Source organism: Megalopta genalis, chromosome 5 (assembly GCF_051020955.1).
Source record: "Megalopta genalis isolate 19385.01 chromosome 5, iyMegGena1_principal, whole genome shotgun sequence".
Classification (NCBI taxonomy): domain Eukaryota; kingdom Metazoa; phylum Arthropoda; class Insecta; order Hymenoptera; family Halictidae; genus Megalopta; species Megalopta genalis.
In genome coordinates this window covers 27,207,965-27,227,028 of record NC_135017.1, presented here as the reverse complement: position 1 = coordinate 27,227,028, position 19,064 = coordinate 27,207,965, and the positions used below count along the sequence as shown (strand labels likewise).

The following is a 19,064-nucleotide window of genomic DNA, read 5'->3' as shown; positions in this document are numbered from 1 at the left end:
TCTGTTTTCTGTTTCACGTACTCATTTTTGTCAAAACTGCCTAAAATCTGCAGTCTAATTATTATCAGTATAAGATAATATTATAATTACATTGTGGATAACCAATTATAAGGAACAGTGGTTGATTAAAAATGTATTTCATCTTCCAACAATTTCAATAAATCAAGAACAACGTGAAAACATTCCTAACATTCTCCCAACGTCTTAAACTCATGGTGTTTCACCTAATCAATTTCAGCACAAACGCATGAACTCCACAGTCTAATTATAATATTCTGTTTCTAACATTTATAAGTGAAAACTCTGTCGCGTCGCGTGCAAAATACTTTTCCATCGCAGTGTGTTTGCTTTCCATCGACAAAGACAAGTACAAATAAAGCGACAACGATGTTCTCCAAGTGAATGATGTTTGTTACTGGCGGTGTTAATGGCCGACAATGAACACTGTTGCGTAGCGGGTATCGGGGCCATAGAACGACAAGTCTTTACCTTAAACTTGTCGATCAGTATCTGGTTGATGAGCTCGGACTGGGGTCGTGATTTGTCGGCGACTCGCCTACGAAGGGCTGGAGGGCTGTCGGTCTCGTCTTGGACATCCGTGTCGTGGGACTCGGAGCTATCACCGCCCCCCATCAATCCACCACCACCGCCCCCAGTCAATGCTCCACCAGATACCATCTATATCGTTCACAATTCATTTCATTATTTCGCACTTTTACTCGCAGCCTCCATCGGTATCCGAGCGACGCTTTCGAAAGCAGAAAATTCGCGGGAACTAAATCGGAACACCGCGCGGCGAGACACAGAAATCATTAGAAACCAGCTGCCTAAATTGTTAACCTTTTGAGCTCTGAATACTCCTGGCCGAAACGGTTCGTAGGGACGGAGCGCGGCTATCGTTGACCATCGCTGGGGGCGGAATAATTTTTTGCCACACTGAAGCGACTATTCAAGGCGCAAACAGTAATAAATTATAGTGATTCTTTTGCAGAAGGTTAAATAATTAATCTTCTGATTCAATGTCTGATGATACTGATTCACTATATTCTATTTCACTGTCGTCCCTTGTGAAATATTCCTCAAGATTTGACATTTTGTAGGGTGTCACGAATAAAAAAAAATAATCGAACAAGTTATATTCCGCACTATCGTTGTTGACGCGAGCGAGACCGTGAGGTTCTTACATTCACGAGACGATACTGCTGACTGAGTCGTTTTGAGTGCTTTGAGTCGCGATAAGGCGACAGTGCAGGTAATTATTTTGAAATCTAATTGGTTAGAGAGTGGGACATAAAATGGGATTTCCGTTTCGGAAATTCCCGGGGATTTTTATGACCCTAATATTGCCCAACCGCTACCTAAGGAAGGCAAATTACTAACGAGTGCCCCTGTATTAATTTTACACGAAAATAACTGCATATTGATTGAAAAAATCGACAAACGCATATATGCGCCCTTAGTCCAGGCCGACGATTTAGAGAAAACACATAAATGCGGCCTTAGGCTACACGGATGACTTTCGCCAAACGCATACATGCGTCCATAGAGCTCTAAGGGTTAATACCGAAAACGGGGTGTCGGGAGAACCAACGTGGAACTTGTCACGATTTTCAGAAAATACACAAGCTGTTCAGGAAGATCGAAATGAGTTTGTTAACACTTGATTCCGAAGTTTTTCTTTCACAATCGCTGAGATTGTAAGAACTTACTTTCTGCGAGAAAGTATTCGATGAACTTCTTCTTTGTTCATGCATGTATTGTAATAGAAATCGCACGAACTTTCAGTAAATCGAATTTTACTACGACAATATGCAAACGGTCTTGGATACTAAGACGTTCAAATCATCGACAAATTTCATTTTCAATTAAAATAATTAATTTCAAGCGAGACTTCGGAGACATTTCTCGCGTAAATCGTTGCTGTTTTTCATCTAGTTGATGCAAGATGGGTTTCTCTTTCGTGGAACAATGACACATCATGTTTTATACAAAAGACACGCGAGAGAAAGTCGCGTTCGTACGAAATAACAATAATACCACGAAAAATATGTTCTTTATGACAAGATTTATGCGAAATCTTCTTCTCTTGAGAATTCTAATAAATTGCAAATAATATAACGTAAGTCTAAAATTACTCCGAACTTTTCGTTGTTTAGTATTTCACCTATTGATGTTGTGGTAAATGCATAAAATCCACAACTGCAGAAATTGCAATAAAAAGGTCTTCGACACCCAATTTTCTTCGATAGACGCTGGCTCGTAATGGTTTACCTCTTTTGTCTCATTCTGTCTATTCAAAGTCACAAAGTTCATTAATAATCTTTATTATTAGCTTTAATGTTAGAACCAGAGCTTGGCAATACAGTAATTTCTCCCTAATTCGCGCTCAGATTGCGCAGAAAAATGGACAATTTGGGAAGAGAAGATTATTCGAGCCTTGCATCTTGTTTTTATAATTATTGACAATCGCTAACTATAAAAGTAAGGTGCAAGGCTTGAATAATCTAATAATTAATATAGTTATATTAATTATTAATTATAGTTACATTAATTATTAATATATTACATTATTATTTAATTATAGTTATATTAATTAATATAGTATCTAACATAATATCTATTATAATAATAATTATATATTAATCTAATAAGGCCTCTTTTTAAATTGTCCATTTTTGTGCGCAATCTGAGCGCGAATTAGGGAGTAATTACTGTATTTTCAATAAAGTGCAAGAGAGACGCAAGTATCGAAACGACTTTGAATCAGCTAGCATTACGGGTCCGTTTGCGAATATATCACCTTGAAAAAGATCAAACATTACACACTTGGCTACGTATCGTAAATTAACCACCTCTAATCATTCCTTCCCGCTAGAAAGATAAAGATTACATTAAGAAAAACCGTGATCTCGGAGTCTCTCACCTCGATCTGTATGCCGCTGTCTCCGCTGTTGCATTTCGCATTTCTGGCAGCCTTGCTACCCTTTTTTCTCTCCTTGCTACTTCTCCACACAAGGGGACCGAATCTGGAAGCAGGAGAATTTAGTTGCAACGAGGATTCTGTCGGTCAGTGAATTACAGATTCAAGGAGCTGGGGCGATCCTATTCAATAAACGAACACCCACTATCAATTGAACATTTCCCGTATTACATGAAACAGAATAACGTTCTTCCTACGATTTTCACATAAAAATTTATGGTATCCAAATAAAATATTAAGCATTAAATATCATTTGTTAATTTATTGTTGTGAAATGTGTGCTATCATTTTGCTCAAATATATTTTCAGAAAAATTCTTCTCTTTCAAATTAAATTGTTTATTTCCTTTTGTAAGAAATTTTGTTCGTATCGAAGAAGCACTTGATTCAGTATTTTGAAAATAAAAAACAGGACTTTATGTCCTGAATAAGATTTCAAAGCAATCAGAAAATGTCGAAAAGTTTGTTTTTTTTATTTTAAGTATTAAAAAATCATTTTTCCTTTTCTTGTTAAAGGGCGAAACAACTTTTCGAACGACACAATTATTTCACATTTCAACCGTTTAATTAACAGTTGTCTTAACAACGTCCAATGTGTTCAAGGCAAGTATTGCTACTTCAAAATTTGTATGTACATTTTCACAATTTTTGTACAATTTTTCATTTTGTACAATTTTTGTTCATTGATTGGTCGTTTGTTATATTTTCTACCACGTCTTACGTTACACTTCCAGTCGAAAACGTTTACCAATATTTCTAAAATAAAGTGAAATCGTTAAAATGTTTAACGCAAATGCACACATGATTTTCTCACCAAGTGATACAATTTAACCCTCGACTACTATTGCTCGTCTGTGAAACCGCTACTAATCACTTTATGGTGATAATTATAATTGTACGAAAAATGGCAAAAAGAGGAACGTTATTAATATGTTTGCTACTCAATATCTATTAAATCGAACTTGGACGTCTTTATTATTTATGTGGAAAATAAGAACAGTTGATATATATTTATACATATTTACCACTCTTGTGTCAATGCTAATGCAATAGATAATAATTAGACTGCGGATTTTTATGCAAAATAAAAATTGTTCGCATTAATTACAGAGAATACAAACCAAGTAGGAACTTTATCCTTCTTTTAACGATCTTAATAAATTAAAAATAATACGTTGACGTTTTAAGATGCTTTTAATTATTACACTATCTTAAATTGTAACTACCCAATTTTACCATAAATGCATAACGTCCGCAGTCTAGTTATAATTAGTGTACTAATGAAGGGTTAAGACCAGCGAAATCTGAAAAAATCGATCCCAATATAGCTAACAGGCACCCTACTGGACAGGTCACTGTAACATCGATTCAGCGCGTTCGACTGACCGGAATTTTTGGTCGTTGCTGGTGTCCTCCTTGTGCTGAGGGGTTTGCTCGGCAACGATCGTCTGTTCCCGTTCCTCCTCCTCGTCCAGGGGCCCGGATCCGTCGTTATCGTCCGGCGGACACTCGCTCTCGTTGCTCTCCTTGCTGCCCTTTTTGTGGAATCTCAAGGAGAAGCTCTTCCTGAATTTCTGCAGCACGCTTTCTTGCTGGCTCTGCGTGCTCGACCGGGAAGGATTCTGGCCGCCGGAAGCGGTCACGATATTGCCACTCAGGTTCGAGGGCTGTTCTTGGAGACGCGAATGGGAGACCAAGGGGATCGTCGCCTCCGCCAGAGGATGCTCGGTTGTTACGTGACCGGTTGTCCCCTCGTCCTCCTCGTCCCCCGACCACTGTCGACTGCACACACAACAGGACGAGACATTATTACCAGATATTTCAGATTTTTATCGCGAGCTTCATTTGTGTCGCGCGGTTCAGTGACCACCGATTCAACGAACCACCGCCGCTTTTGTCCACGGAAACGCGCGTCGTCGCTCGGCCGTATGTGGACGCTTTCTTAATTGCGGTTTACCTAACGATGGTTACGAAATTCTTTATTAACAACACCATCGAATAAAAGTTTATCTAGATAAAAGTTAGGTAAATGTAAGCACGAGACTTTATTCGGATAACAATTCGTTCGTACAGAAATCCGCGCGGAAAATAATCGATTTGAATAAAAGTGATATTCCATATTCTTTTTTTGAAATGTTGCATTGGAATGTTTGTTACTTTTGGGTAGATTGATTATGGATGCATAACTATTTTACAAGTGATTTTATAATTTTATTATTTAGTAAGTGATTTTATAGTTTTATTATTTTGTAAGTGATTTTATAATTTTATTATTTAGTAAGTGATTTTATAATTTTATTATTTTAGAAGCGATTTTATAATTTTATTATTTTAGAAGTGTTTTTATAATTTTATTATTTTAGAAGTAGTTTAAATTGAATCTGAATGTATTCTTATGTAAAAATATATTCTTATAAAATTACCCAAAATTACGAAAACAGTCAACAATTATTCACAATGTTATTCGAAGAATTTTACAATTTATATTCCAAAAAATTTCATTCGGATAATTATCTTGAATAAATATTTATTCGAAATAATTCTGTCTCGTGCAAACAATACACTTAGATCATTAGTCAGATGAAATCAGAACATAAATAATATTAAATTGTGCCAAACTTTTGTTATCGAAAGACGAACCGAATTAAAATAAAATTATAATAAAAACATATAATCTACTTCTTCTAACTTCAGAATTGAAACATTAATGGCTAAGAGTTCTAAGAGTAAATTATGTAAAATGATTCACGACTTATCCTTGATGAAAAACTACACGTTTTTAACTAAGTACTATGACGTCATAAATTGAAGGCATAAATTCCAAAAATCCATTTTCTAACATTATATGAATTATCGATACAACCGTGTTTCGATCACTGAAAATCTAATACAATTTAAACCGAAACAGTAACGTACGAACAAACGATCGTCACAGAAAAGAAGGACAGCTAATTAACAGCAATGAAACAAGGAAGTGAAACAAGTAAGATGTATGTTCTTAGTTGATCAGTTGGTCGGTCTTTGTTGGTCAGTTTTGTAATGGCTTGAATTATTTTACAACTCAGGCTTCATTTCCCAAGCGCAATACTTTCTTTCCGCGTTTAATGTTCGAATAATTGCAGGCGGCAAAGAGTATTGCGTAAATCATTCTACTTTGTGGGGCCACGGAAAAGAAGCTTAATAAGAGATTGCTCGGGACAATGTGAACGGTCGTGTTGTACGACAGCGTTCACGCCCAACTCGCTTTAATCGAGGCTCGATAAACGCGCTCGAGGAGCAGCGATCGATTCAATTATCCGTTTAATCAATGGACCATTGTGATCGCTGGAGGAAAATAATTTACGGGCCGCATGGAACTTAACACCGCTTCTTCATGCTGCGAACCCGGCGGGAGGCTCGCCGTAAAATTGATAGATCACGAAGGTGCGCTCTCCGGGTACGCGTGGCAATTTACGTTACCTGGACTTTGTCAGCTGACTAGGCGACTGTCCGAGGATGCGTAACGGAAACGAGCCAGCCATGGGACCGGCCAAGCTGTTTGCAAACGAATACCCATGGTCTCTCAGAGCTCGATTTACGATTTCGTGAACTTCTGTGTCCCATTTACCGGGCACTGACTTCGCGTTTTCGTGATCACTGACTTCGCATTTCCATGATCACTGACTTTGCATTTGTACGAACACTGACTTGGCATTTCTACGAACACGAATTCGCATTTTTATGGAAACCACAACGTAGTTCGTTGACCAGAATATGCCCCGTATTGGACAGTAAATTAGACGTAATGTTCGTTGATGTTCGTTAATATCGATGATTTATTCTGTTTACAGTCTACATGCGACCACTAATCTACTTCAGATTACCCTAAAGTTTACCTCAACATTGAACATTTTAGTGTTTTCATACTTATTCCTCGTTGTATTTTCAAACACTCGTGTTGCTTCGAACACAAGTGTTTTGTTCGAATCAATCAGTTTGTAAACTGCTATTGATTTTATTTATACTATAAAATTATACTATATAAGTATAAATTAAAAGATCTAATATCATTTTTATTTTCTTTCACCATCGAGTAAACTTCTTTATACTGTATTTTTATTCTATAATTTTATGATGCTATAGCAAATTTTATGGTGCCATTATACTATAATTTTATAATGCTATAGTAAATTTTGTGTTGCCGTTATACTATAATTTTATAATACTATAATACATTTATACTGTTATGAATTTATACTATAATTTTATAATAAAAAAAAAATATACTTTTATATTATTATTTTTATTTCTCGTAACGTCCATCTCCAAAACTAATATGAAAATTTATTAGTTGCCCCGACGAAAATATCTTCAATCAAGAAGAAAACAAGGGAGCAATTAACGACGAGCTCGATAAATTATCAAAGAAAAGTAACAAAATGAAATTCCATGAAAGGTCTGCTATAAATAGAGCATCTCGAGAACAATCGAGACTTTCAAAGTGTCCTTAAATAAAATCGATTCATGAGGAATCCAACTCGCCGAAGAAAGTTGCGAATCTCGATCGGATCGTTCGAAAACAGATCGTTCTTTCTCCATGAAACTTCGATCCGCATCACAGCGATGCATCGAAGCGTAATTATTTTCCAGCCGTAGCGAGCGCCGCGTTTCCGTTTGAAATTGATTGCACGCCGCTCGAATAAATTTCAGCAAATGTTTGTATTCTAATTAAAATCGATGTTATATTATCGGCAAGATATCCCTGTTCGCAGCGAACTAATTCACGGATGATTCTTTCGCATCCGTTAATTCGTGGCCCGAGCGAGAAGCACGTTTCGCCAGCGAAAGCGGGAGACCGATTAATTAAAGTATCACCGGCCCGAACAGATGTTATGATTTTTCATTTGGCCGACAGCGTTTTCTCGTTGACACGTCCTTTCAAATTAACGCGAAAACACCGGGCAGCGACACGTACCACATCATAGAGACGATTTTGATCGAGCTTCTCTCCCACGGAAGAGCTGTTATCCAACGCGGTTCGTTGTTGCTCGCTCGAACAACATTGCCGGCCACTCGGGATCCTTTCGTCCTGTTTCAATTCCTGAATCCCTGAAAACTGGCCGCGCGAAACGCATACGAGATCACCGTTCGACGCGAACACCAACGATCGAACAACGAGCACACGCGCAATGCAAACAACGAAGCTAAGCGATCATTTCGATGGAAACGTTCGGGAAAAACTCGCTCGGTCGATTTAACGCGTCCCGATCCTCGAAATTACTATGCACACGAAGAACCACTTGCGGCCACTTCTAGACAGGAAATGCGTGGAGTGACGGTCCGCAGACGACTGAAACCTTCGGACGGCACACCAAACCGTGTCCATGTGTTTCCTCTCGTGTGTTGCTCGTAGACTCACACAAGCTCGTCCAGAGCCATGCCGGCATAACGATATTCATGGAAATCTTACTGCATTAGAATTTATTCCACGATAAAGGCCCGCCACTTGTGCGCCCGAACGAGCCACCGTCACTTGTTGATCCAAGGAAACGATCACGTACACGCACCTTGCTTCCTCGACGGCGCCGGAACGGAGAGCTAATCGACTGGCTCTACCGAGCGAACTGTGGACAGCTAAGTGCTCGGGAGACTTTGGAATTAAGACGTGATTCCTTCGGAAACGAGTAAAGTCCCCTACAAAAGTAAATCGTCGGTCCTGCGATATGAAGAAACTTCTTCGCAGAAATCGAAAGTGAAACACCGAAGTTCGACGAACACTTTCGACACGAATCGTGGACCACGCGGTGAACTTATTCGAACAGCTTTTACACGGAAGCTGCGATTGAAACATTCGAGTCCCTCCGGCGAGAATGAATAAAGTTTTCAGCCTCCGTTGAAAAGTAAACCGTGGATGCACTTCGAAATGAGAACGGTAAAGTTCACCGAAAACGATTCTTCTTAGATCACGCGACGAACGTTCATGGATGCATTACACTCACCAAGTGCGTCAAAATGAGAACATTAAAGTTCTCCATCTTTGAAGACAGACCGAACTGTGGTAACTAACCGATCACAGGACAAACTATACAGATATCGCAGAGCAAGCTGCGCTTCACAGAACAAACTCGAAGTTCACGAGCACAAACATCGAAGTTCCACTTTGCGGGCAGAGCTGCTGATCAAAACTGAACCGCCGAAAGTTTGAAGCCGGTTCGAAGCACCGTGTGAGTGACTTTCGCGGAGCAACGGGTGTCGAAGCACCGAAGTTCAAGGGCGGAAACGGGCGAAGCACGTATCACGTTTGGTCCGAGGTGTCTGTTGGACGGGAATCAAAATCGGAACACGGGTTTTTTAAGGACGGCGAGAAGCGTCGTCTGCGTGGCCCGACGTCGGCGGGAAATGTTCGGGTCGGGTCCGGCGCCGCGATTCCAGGAAAATGGAGAACCGTGCGAAAAGCCGTGAAGAGGGGGCCACTCTCGAAAATAAGAAAATCGGCTGGAACCACTCTCCCACAGGAAGTGCATTGAACGGCGAGCTGCGGGCGACTGAAGGCACACCGCACCGGCGAGATGTGCCACACACAGGCCCACGCCGCCTCGCATGTTCTGCCAGGTGTGTGCGTGCACCGGGGTTTGTGTGCCAGTGCACCTCGTGAACTCTTCCGAGAACAGATTTCAAGGGTCGCTTCAGGTATAAACCGAGGGTTGCACGCCTCCCCTCTCTCATCACTGTTCCTTCTGTCGCCTCTTCTTTTTTACTTTTTTTCTCTCGCTCTCTCTCTCTCTCTCTCTTTCGTTCTCTCCTTTCACTGCGTTTCTACCCTCGTTTCCTCCTTCCTTCTCTCGTGGGCGGGAGAGGAGCGGCCAAGGAGAGCCGCCGGCCTCCACAAAAGGTACCATTTATCCATTGTAGTGACAGTGGCCCGCTCCTCTCCGGTCGGTTCTCATTTAATCGCCGGAATTTTCGTCCTCTCTCGTTTCCTTGGATCTTCCACAGTACAAATTTGACACGGTGCAACTACCTCGCCTTCTGTCGTTCTTGCTAATCCCCACGGCGCCGGCTTTCTCTATTTCCTTTTGTTCTTCGCTCTGTTTTCTTTTCTCGCCTCCCGTTCCACCGGCGTTCGCCAACGCGTTTCGGCTCCGATATCGGCGCCTTCGATCTTCCGAAGCTGTTTCGGAGGGCTTTCCTACCGCAGATCGTTGATTATCCGTCTACTCTAGCTGGAAAGCGTGAAGCTCGACTATCTCCGGCTGGCCACACAGGTGGAAATAACCGCTATTGGTATTCACAGAAGTCTTAGCTTCCGATGCTATCACTTTGCCTCCTGCGAGTCGTTTGAACAAACAGATCCGACTGTTTTCGGGAAAGTGCTTAGGGTGAATCGGTTAATTAGAACACTTCGTGTGGAAAAGGTAGGAAACTGATTGTTATCCGCTTCAGTCGAATACATTAATCATTTCAGTCTGAAGCAACATTTATTCGTTTATAATTAGACTGGGGATCTTTATGCGAAATAAAAATTATCCGATTTAATCGTAAGAAATACGTATTAATTAGATGAAAATTTCTTTTCCCTTTTAACAATTGCAATAAATTGATAATAATATAACAATGTCCTTGAATTCTTTTAACGTTTAATAACGTAAATTATTTTATTTTTGTGTTTGACCTATTCATTTTTGTCATAAATGCCGTGGAATATACGGGGCTTGGAATTTAGTCATCGACTATTTACTTTTGTATTTGACCTATTCATTTTTGTCATAAATGTCGTGGAATATACGGGGCTTAGAATTTAGTCATCGACTATTATCTGCACTATGTCACATTATTCTAATGTCGCGCAGGCGATAATTTTGAATTTTAATGGCAACCGACTAGGACTACGTATGTATATACGTAAAATCGTTATCGAAGCATAAAGGCCATAATACGAGGTCGACACGTGTAGTTCGTTTTAGTTGACTACCACCCGACTGGTTCGAATAATTTCAGTTCTAAATATTGGCTAATAAAGAAGAGGGCTAGGAAAGGGATGGGCCTTTAAAGGCGTAAAAAAAAGATGTTCAAGGTCCTTCAGGAATCGCCAGGTATCGAGATCACTGGGACTAGAAACGGACTGACTATTCTTGGCTTCCCAGCTCCATTTATTCATTCATTCCATCTTGTGCGCATGACCGTGAATCGATTGCATTGTGATCTTAATAAAGCGAAGAGATGTCTGCATAAATGTTATGTTCATCGCTCAACGATTGTCAATTGTAATAAAACCTCGATTATTCGAAATCAGAGGCGATAAATGTGCAACACTGTTGCAAAAGTTAGTGAGAATGTGATCTAACGTTTACGTAAATATTCGATCGAAGCTAATTGTCCTATTTTCTGAATGTTCCAGTTCTGGTTGGTTCAGATAATCAAGGTTTTATTGTATATTGTTCGATACTGGTACACTGTCAATATTGCGAATAATTTTTCAAACGACTATAGTCCACGAGAATCTCTAATGCTGCCGATCTTTATGCATTTATGAGGTACATTATTTATTATTATATTAAATGATGTTAAATTATGATGTAAATTAATGTAATTACTGTACAAGTTAACTGTTATATTATAACTAGTTAGTCTATATAGAAAAAAGTTTACTCATTGCAGAAAGAAACTAAAAATGATGTTAGATCTTGTTAATTTGTACTTATAGTTTTGTAGTACAAATTATCAAGATTTAATATTATTTTTATTTTATTCTATAAGTATAGTATATTATATAGTAGATTATACTGTAAGTATAAATTAACATGATCTAGTATTATTTTTCTTTGTGTAAACTTTTTTATATTGTAATTTTATACAATAATTTTATGATACTATAATAAATTTACTTACTTTTAGATTACTATAAAGTTCCATAATTTTATAATACCATAATACTTTTATATTATTATAAATTTATACTATAATTTTATAATATACCAGAAAACTTTTATATTACTATAAATTTACATTATAAATTAACAAGGTCTAACATCATTTTTGTTTTCTTTCTACATTCAGTAAACTTTTTTCCACAGATTAATTTATTGCATAAATTAACGAGATCCAATATCATTTTTATTTTCTTTCTACAATGAGTAATCTTATTACTGTTTACGTAAAATGACATATGAAAATAAGAATCTGCACAGAGCTATTAATGAATAGACTGCGGATCTTCATGCAAAATAGAAGTTTGCAAAGTCAATTGTAAGAAGCAAAAAGTTAAATGTAAATTGTACCTTTCAATGGTCAACAACAATGCAACAGTAGTCTCAAATTTGTTTAACATCCTCACAGTTTTGCATGGCACCCTTTCACTTTTCTCCTAGACGCATAAAATCCGTAGTGTAGAGTAATTAGTCTCCAACGGCGAAGCCATAAATAAGATTTATCTATGAACCGACCATAAAATACTAGGTATTCCCCATAGGAGCTCTATGATTCGATAGTTATTCATTTTAGTCCACATACAACACGTTGTGACCAATCCTTCGACAGTCTTCTTCAGACTATCCCCCGAAACTTTCGTTTCCCATATGTCGTCGAGGCTAAATGCGAGCCGTGAACCTACATGGGTAATTCGTAACATAAGCGTCTTCACGAATAAGGGCCGTTCTCCCTATTCTTGGGACGGCGACGGTAAAAATAACGTTACGGAATTCCCGAAGCATCCGAAAAATTTCCGAAGCATCTGAAAAATTTCCGAAGCATCCGAAAAATTCCAAGAACCGTGGCGATTCGCAACGAGGAACGCTCTCGCAAGGGCGTGACGTAAATCGGGAGGAGTTTGTAAGCTTCTCGGTTCGCGGATACACGCTTTACGATCGGAAGCTTGGAAACACCGGTCACGTTTGTAACATTATTATTTTTCATGGGGCACTAGTCTCTCGGCAAACTTCGCCACCGTTTCTGCCCACGATTTATACTAACTACCGTGTGCGCGCCAGGACACGCGGCACGAGCGCGCTATAACTCCTTCTTTTTATCGATTTGTGTACTGATCCGTGTGTTGGCTCGCGTGGGCGTTATAATTTCAGCTTTTCTGGGTATTACCGGAAGGTTCGAACGACCTTGGCGCTCCACCTTCGGGAAGCCATTACTTAATCATTCTTAATTGACGCACGCCGCCGGGCCGGCAGTTTTCGCGATAAAATCGTCGGTCGTCAGCAAAAGTTCCGTTTCCCGATCGAGTTGGAGGCTAACGACACAGGGGCGAATTATCTCCTCAAGGTTCTCTTTGCTCTAGCAGCCGGTCATTATTTCTTAAGTAATTATTTACAGGCACCGACGTCACAAAGCATTTAACGAGCTTTCCCGATAACATAATCATTCAAGGCTAACCGCTTGTTATTTAACTACGACTAAATATGTATCAGCTTCTTTTACGTTCGGATAACATTCTATTTTTCCATCATCAATTTGCAATTACTGGGATAGATGCAGCCAGCAATTTTCTTTGCCTTTTCGGAAATTCTTACCTGCGAAGCGGATCAATATCTTTTATTGTTAGGGCTTGAGAAATTTCATTTTGCGGAATAAATTTTCAACGTCAAGACCGTTTGCTGCTTCATAAATCGTTCTGTATATTCTTCCGAACGGTATATTTTTGAAAATGTTATAAATGTTTAAACATGATTCATTCTCGGTTTTTATTTTGGGTCTGCGCGAGCCACAGAAAAGATATTTTCAATATTTCCTCCAATATTATTATTGGTAATATAAAGTGTCATTTCGTTTATTGACTTCTCTTTATCACAACATTTTCTACGATATTCGAATTATATTCACAATTTTTTCAGTTCAATATTATTGCCCAGTCTCGAACAGCAGCTGCTTGGAAATTGATCTGAGCAACCCTCTTTGATAACCGAGGGTTAATCGCTTGCCAGGCCAGCAAACACGAAATCGTTTCCTGCCTACCTGTTCCTTTTCATAAATTTGACTATGTTACTCCGATACAAAAGAAGAGGATTCAAGTAGTAAATGATTTTCCTATTATTTATAAAAATGAAAAAATTACTTGTAAAGATATATACAATTTTCTTTAAGTTATATATTTACGTTATAAGTCTTTAAGTTATAAGTTACATGTGACTGTCGCGGTCTGGACTACCCCTTGGTTAAACAATGTCTAAAAAAATTAACAATTAAACAAATAACGCTTCGTAGCCGAATCCATTTTAACTCTAAATCTATTCATCCATCATTCAAACTCTATTTTCCATTGTAAAAGATTTTTTTATATATAAAAAAATTTGACAATGACAAATAGATTTTGAAACGTGATACAATAATTTTTCGTGGTGCTTCGGAGTCACCACTCGAGCGCAGAGGGTTTATATTTCAGCCGGGTCACGGATTCGCAGCCGCCATTGCTCGGCGCCGAATAGCTCGCGAAAAATTCCTCCCGGAAGGATAGTTTTCGGTATCCGGAAATTGAAGGGGTGGGGTCGATAAACAGAAACTCCTTCCACGCGATCGCGGGAAAGTAGGAAGTTCTCTGCGTCCGGCAGTTAGGGTAAAAAGTTTCTCGTACACATCGCTGGAGGAGCCTGGCATGCATACCGCTCTGGAGAATATTAAAAGATAATGCCTTCACTCTGAAAGATCCTCTCAAGTGCCGTCTATCTCTCACGCGTCGAATTACCAAATACAGTATCCTCTCCACAACTGAGCCAATTTCCGTCGAGCGACAGTTACGGTAGAGTTACTATACGCCTTTGTGGTATTCCGAACGTAGCGAGCTTATTCTTTGAAGTAGAGAAAGTCACTATTCCTTATTTTCGGTTTTTCGACGATGAAGCTTTTATCATCGTATTCGTGTCGTTTTTATGAGTAAAACAGAGTTGGACCTTTTTCGAACTATTTCGAATAAATATATATATCTAATGTTGAAATTTTAGCCTCGAACAAAAATTAATCTATAGTTTACTTAGTAAGATATCTTCAGTTAAGATATCGTTTTACATTTCGCCGGCTCCGTCAGCGGGCAGCGACGGTGACGTAATCTGTATATATTAGATGCCGCGATACATCATCGCCGGTACCTTTTGATGTACTTCGTGCCCTAACCGTCACGTATACAATGTAAGACGCGACAAATAAAACGTCTCTGATTGGTGGACACGACGAACCCAAAAAGAGTATAAAAGAAGCGTTTCTTCTTACCGGACAGTTAGTAGAGTTTGGTCGCTCGATCGGTTTCGCTCATATACCTTCTCTCAATAAAGGAATAAAATAAAGTCCTTTTTAAGCAAAGTATTAGAATCATATTCATTTCCATTCCATAATCCCAATATCTAAGATAATTATCTGAGTATATTCTTTTAGTCGAGTATTTTATTATATTATTATTTTATTCGAATAACAATTATTCATCATTTCTCGTAAATTATTCTATTTATTCTTCATTCACTCAAATTCTTAATCGAATAAATTCTTAATTGAATAAACTATTAATCGAATATACATTTTTATTCGATTGGATATTTATTCGATACCGTCAAAGAATTTTATTCGTTAGTCCACATTCATAGTTCCATTCGTTATCCATCATTCGAATAAAATTTTGTCCAGCTCTGGATTAAAATAACTTCAATCGCGATGAAATTGCGATTCTAATTACTTGCATAATAAATTGAAGTCCGAAACTTCCTTCAATCGCCAAAATGGTAAAAAATGCGATCTTTTGTTTCGCTTGCATCAGCGCGAGGGTACGATTGTGTCGTATCGAATACAAATATTCCACCAGCGGCGAGGGATTTTGACAGTTACGATCGAGATTATTTTGTCAGTTACGAAGAGAATCGCGTAATCTGAAAGAATAATTCAAAGCCGCCTCTTCGAACGCGTCCAGGACGAAAGTGGGACAGCAGGGAGCCGATTTTAGGTGTTCACCGGCCGCCTACATCACGGCGTTGCAAAGAGAGAAGGATTAGAGTTTCAAAGGAAAATTCAAATCGCCCGGAAACAATCGCCGGAGACGTCAAACCAAAAACGTTGATCCACATTCGCGTATAGCCCCGCGATTACGGAACTTTTAATTGGATTCTGCCGCGCGACGAGCCTCTTTTTCTGTCCAGCTTCTTCTTTCTCATCTTCTTCCTCAAGCTTCTACTTCCAGTCGTCCCGGATCGACGGTTTCAGACGGTGGAACAGCAAGCATCGACGACGAGGAAAACTTCGTGGCGTTAAACGGAGCGAAAACGGAGGTGAAGAGGCTCGACCGAGCCAGGAAACTTGCCATTCCCCGAAACTTTGGGATTAGAATAATGCCGTGCTACGTTCGACTGTCGAAACCAGGTGAGTTTTCCGGAGCTCGATAAAAATCGTGCGAAAAGCGAGCATGGAACATCGTCTATTTTAAGAGACCGTCGCGCGTTCGTGCAAAATAATTCAACGATTTTAAGGTATTTTTGCGGGAAACGGTCTGACGTCTGGCAAATTATTCATTCAGGTAGTGCCGTTTCTTGCGGAAAACGGTCGATCGGATTTGTCAACGTCACCGTTTAAAGAATAACTCGGACGTGGATTAAATACGTTCTTGTTCTGTCACACGTTTCAATACTTCATTATAAACGCTTCTTCAAATCGTCCTCAATTTGGTGTTAATATTTTCATCATTACGATGAGTAGACTGCGGAGTTTTATGCGGAATAAAAATGTTCAATGGAATAATAGGAATTAAATAAATATGTATTTCTTCTTTTAGCAATTTTATCGAATCGAAGAAGGTAGCAATGTTCTCAAATTTTTCTAATGTATTTCAGTAAATGCATAAGATCCGCATTTTAGTTATATATTTTACGTTTTTGTAAAACTGTTAGATTGATTTCGATTACATTAAGATCATATTTGCAATTAATATTTAACAATCTGTATTTTTCGTAAACGTTGCAATCTACTGTATTAAATTTTAGCCACTACTGCGTTAAAACGCACCGTCAAAATAAATACTTATTTACAGCGTTGCCAAATCTTGTATCAAGTTTTATCTAAACAGTCCAATTATATCCAATATTCTTTCATTTCATATTTTCTATAATCCCTGCAGGTTTACTGAGAAAATTTTCCGAGTGCAAAGCGTTAATTAACCACGATACTTGGGACGCTGTATTAAAACGCAAGGTCGTACCATTGTTGCTGAATACTTATTCACAGCGCTGTCAAATCTTGCCATCAAGTTTCAACAAAACGGTCTAATTACTTCCGACATTCTATCATTTTGTATTTTCTCCGACTTTCGTACGTGAACCGAGAAAATTCTCCAAGTGAAAAGGGTTAATCAACCGTGATCTTCAAGTCGTCGAACAGGCGACAATGAGTCCCGGGATATATCGATAAATCGAAAGTTCCCGTCGCGTCGTCGGTGATTTCTAAACGAAGCGATTAAATGGTACGCCAGCCGTGTTTACAATTAATAGAGAATGCGCCGCGGCGTCAAAGACGAGGGGGGAACTTCATGAAACACTAACGAGCGAATCTCCGTGGCAGAGAGGTGAACCGGAAGCGAAGGGACGGTTACCGTGAAACTAAAGAGGACGTCGCGAGAGATTTTCTATTCACGTTGTAATTAGTGCAACGACCGGATGAATGTTCGTCCAGGTACAAAGTCGATGGGACCGAGAGAGACGGGTCATTCGAAATAACGTCTTTATTCGTGCCTCGGCAAACAACCCCGGCTGCCGAGACACGCTCCGGCTCCGCGGGGGATCAGGAGGTCACGTTGGAAAGTCGTGAACCAGGAGGAAGCTCTTCAAACGAACCTGGACGCGATCAACCAGGAACCTTTGATCTATTCCCCGCTCTTCGATCTACCGGCTGTGTTTTCCGAACTATTTTTAGTCTAGCCGCCGCTCCCAATAATACGTCAAAGAACGGATCTGTTCTTTCTGACGACTTTGCGCGAATGCTGCCGTTCATAGCCTCCATTTTATTCGCCACGCGACAGACACGAAAACAAATTCGGACACTAATTCGAGGTTCAGGAAGGCAGATGTTTCGTTTCTTGTATTAACACTCGGGTCGTTTTCAAAAGATGTCCTCAAAGAGTGTCGCATCGACGCGTGTGCTTGCTGGCGTCCAGATCAGTCTAGCGTCGCCATGGGCAAATCTATTTGTAAAATACGTTGCGAAAAGATTTTAAAGAAGTTCGATTATATTAAAAACATCTTGACACTTCAATGGCCGCTCACTCAACGTGTGTGATACTATCGCCGAAGGTTATTGGAAAAACAAAAAAATGGACGAAGAAATTTCCTTTCTATTTAATAAATTGTGCCATATTTAACCCGTTTCGTATATATGAACATTTGAATACTGATCCCATTCGGAAATTAAATTACCACGACTTTTTACCTAAATTAGCAAGGGCGTTGATTAAAACTAATGACGGTGATCCTGCTACATCTCGCGTCGTCCGTCCCCATCTAGTTGAAAGATTAGCCGGTGGAATAAAACGTCAATTAGTTAAAATATCAGTAATAAAAAAGGATGTACGAAGGGATTGTCGTGTTTGCTATGCGAATAAAATGAGGAAACCTACGTATTTGCCAAGTACCGTTACATCTGGGTGATTGCTTTAATAATTATCGCAAAAAGGAAAAATATTAAATTTGTTGCAAATAAATGTGTTGTCATTGTTGTTGCTGTTTTTTTTTTGTTTTATGTGTACGTTTGCCCATGTTGAATTATTTCATGAATTTACATAAAGTTGTTTTAAATTAATTCTTCAAAAATATTGCCGGCCCCTGGCGACGTTTAGCTGCATAGACGTGCGGCCATTAAAGTGTTAAAGATAAGTCTACAATTATTTTCATAAATGCTGTTGTGAAGTGCATTCACATGAAGTTTAAAATTGAAATGAAAGTTTGAGATTGAAGGGTTACCCTTAAAATTTCTTAATATTTTACGTGTTATTGTTTCCTTGGAGGTTCTTATTATAATGCTAAACCGAAAAAGACAATTTCAAAAAACCACCGAAAGAAACCGTATAGAAAGCGATAGTTGAACAAATGATGAAGAAGAAATTACTCTAAACGATGAAAGAGTCATCAATTTTGATGATT

At 39.0% G+C, this 19,064-nt stretch overlaps 1 protein-coding gene across 5 annotated transcripts in view; it reads right to left on the bottom strand.

Annotated features, from left to right (window-relative positions):
* RhoGEF3 (Rho guanine nucleotide exchange factor 3) overlaps window positions 1-19,064 on the bottom strand; it is a 384,940-nt gene that overhangs the window by 10,681 nt on the left and 355,195 nt on the right. For 4 of the 5 annotated variants that reach the window (XM_033474191.2, XM_076522015.1, XM_033474192.2 and 1 more), the window contains 3 exons: window positions 4,366-4,761; window positions 2,924-3,026; window positions 490-678 (listed from right to left, as the gene is read on the bottom strand). In XM_033474191.2, the coding sequence (XP_033330082.2) occupies window positions 490-678; window positions 2,924-3,026; window positions 4,366-4,761 (688 nt within the window). The remainder of the gene's footprint in view (window positions 1-489; window positions 679-2,923; window positions 3,027-4,365; window positions 4,762-19,064) is intronic. The other variant, XM_033474194.2, reaches the window with a different exon arrangement.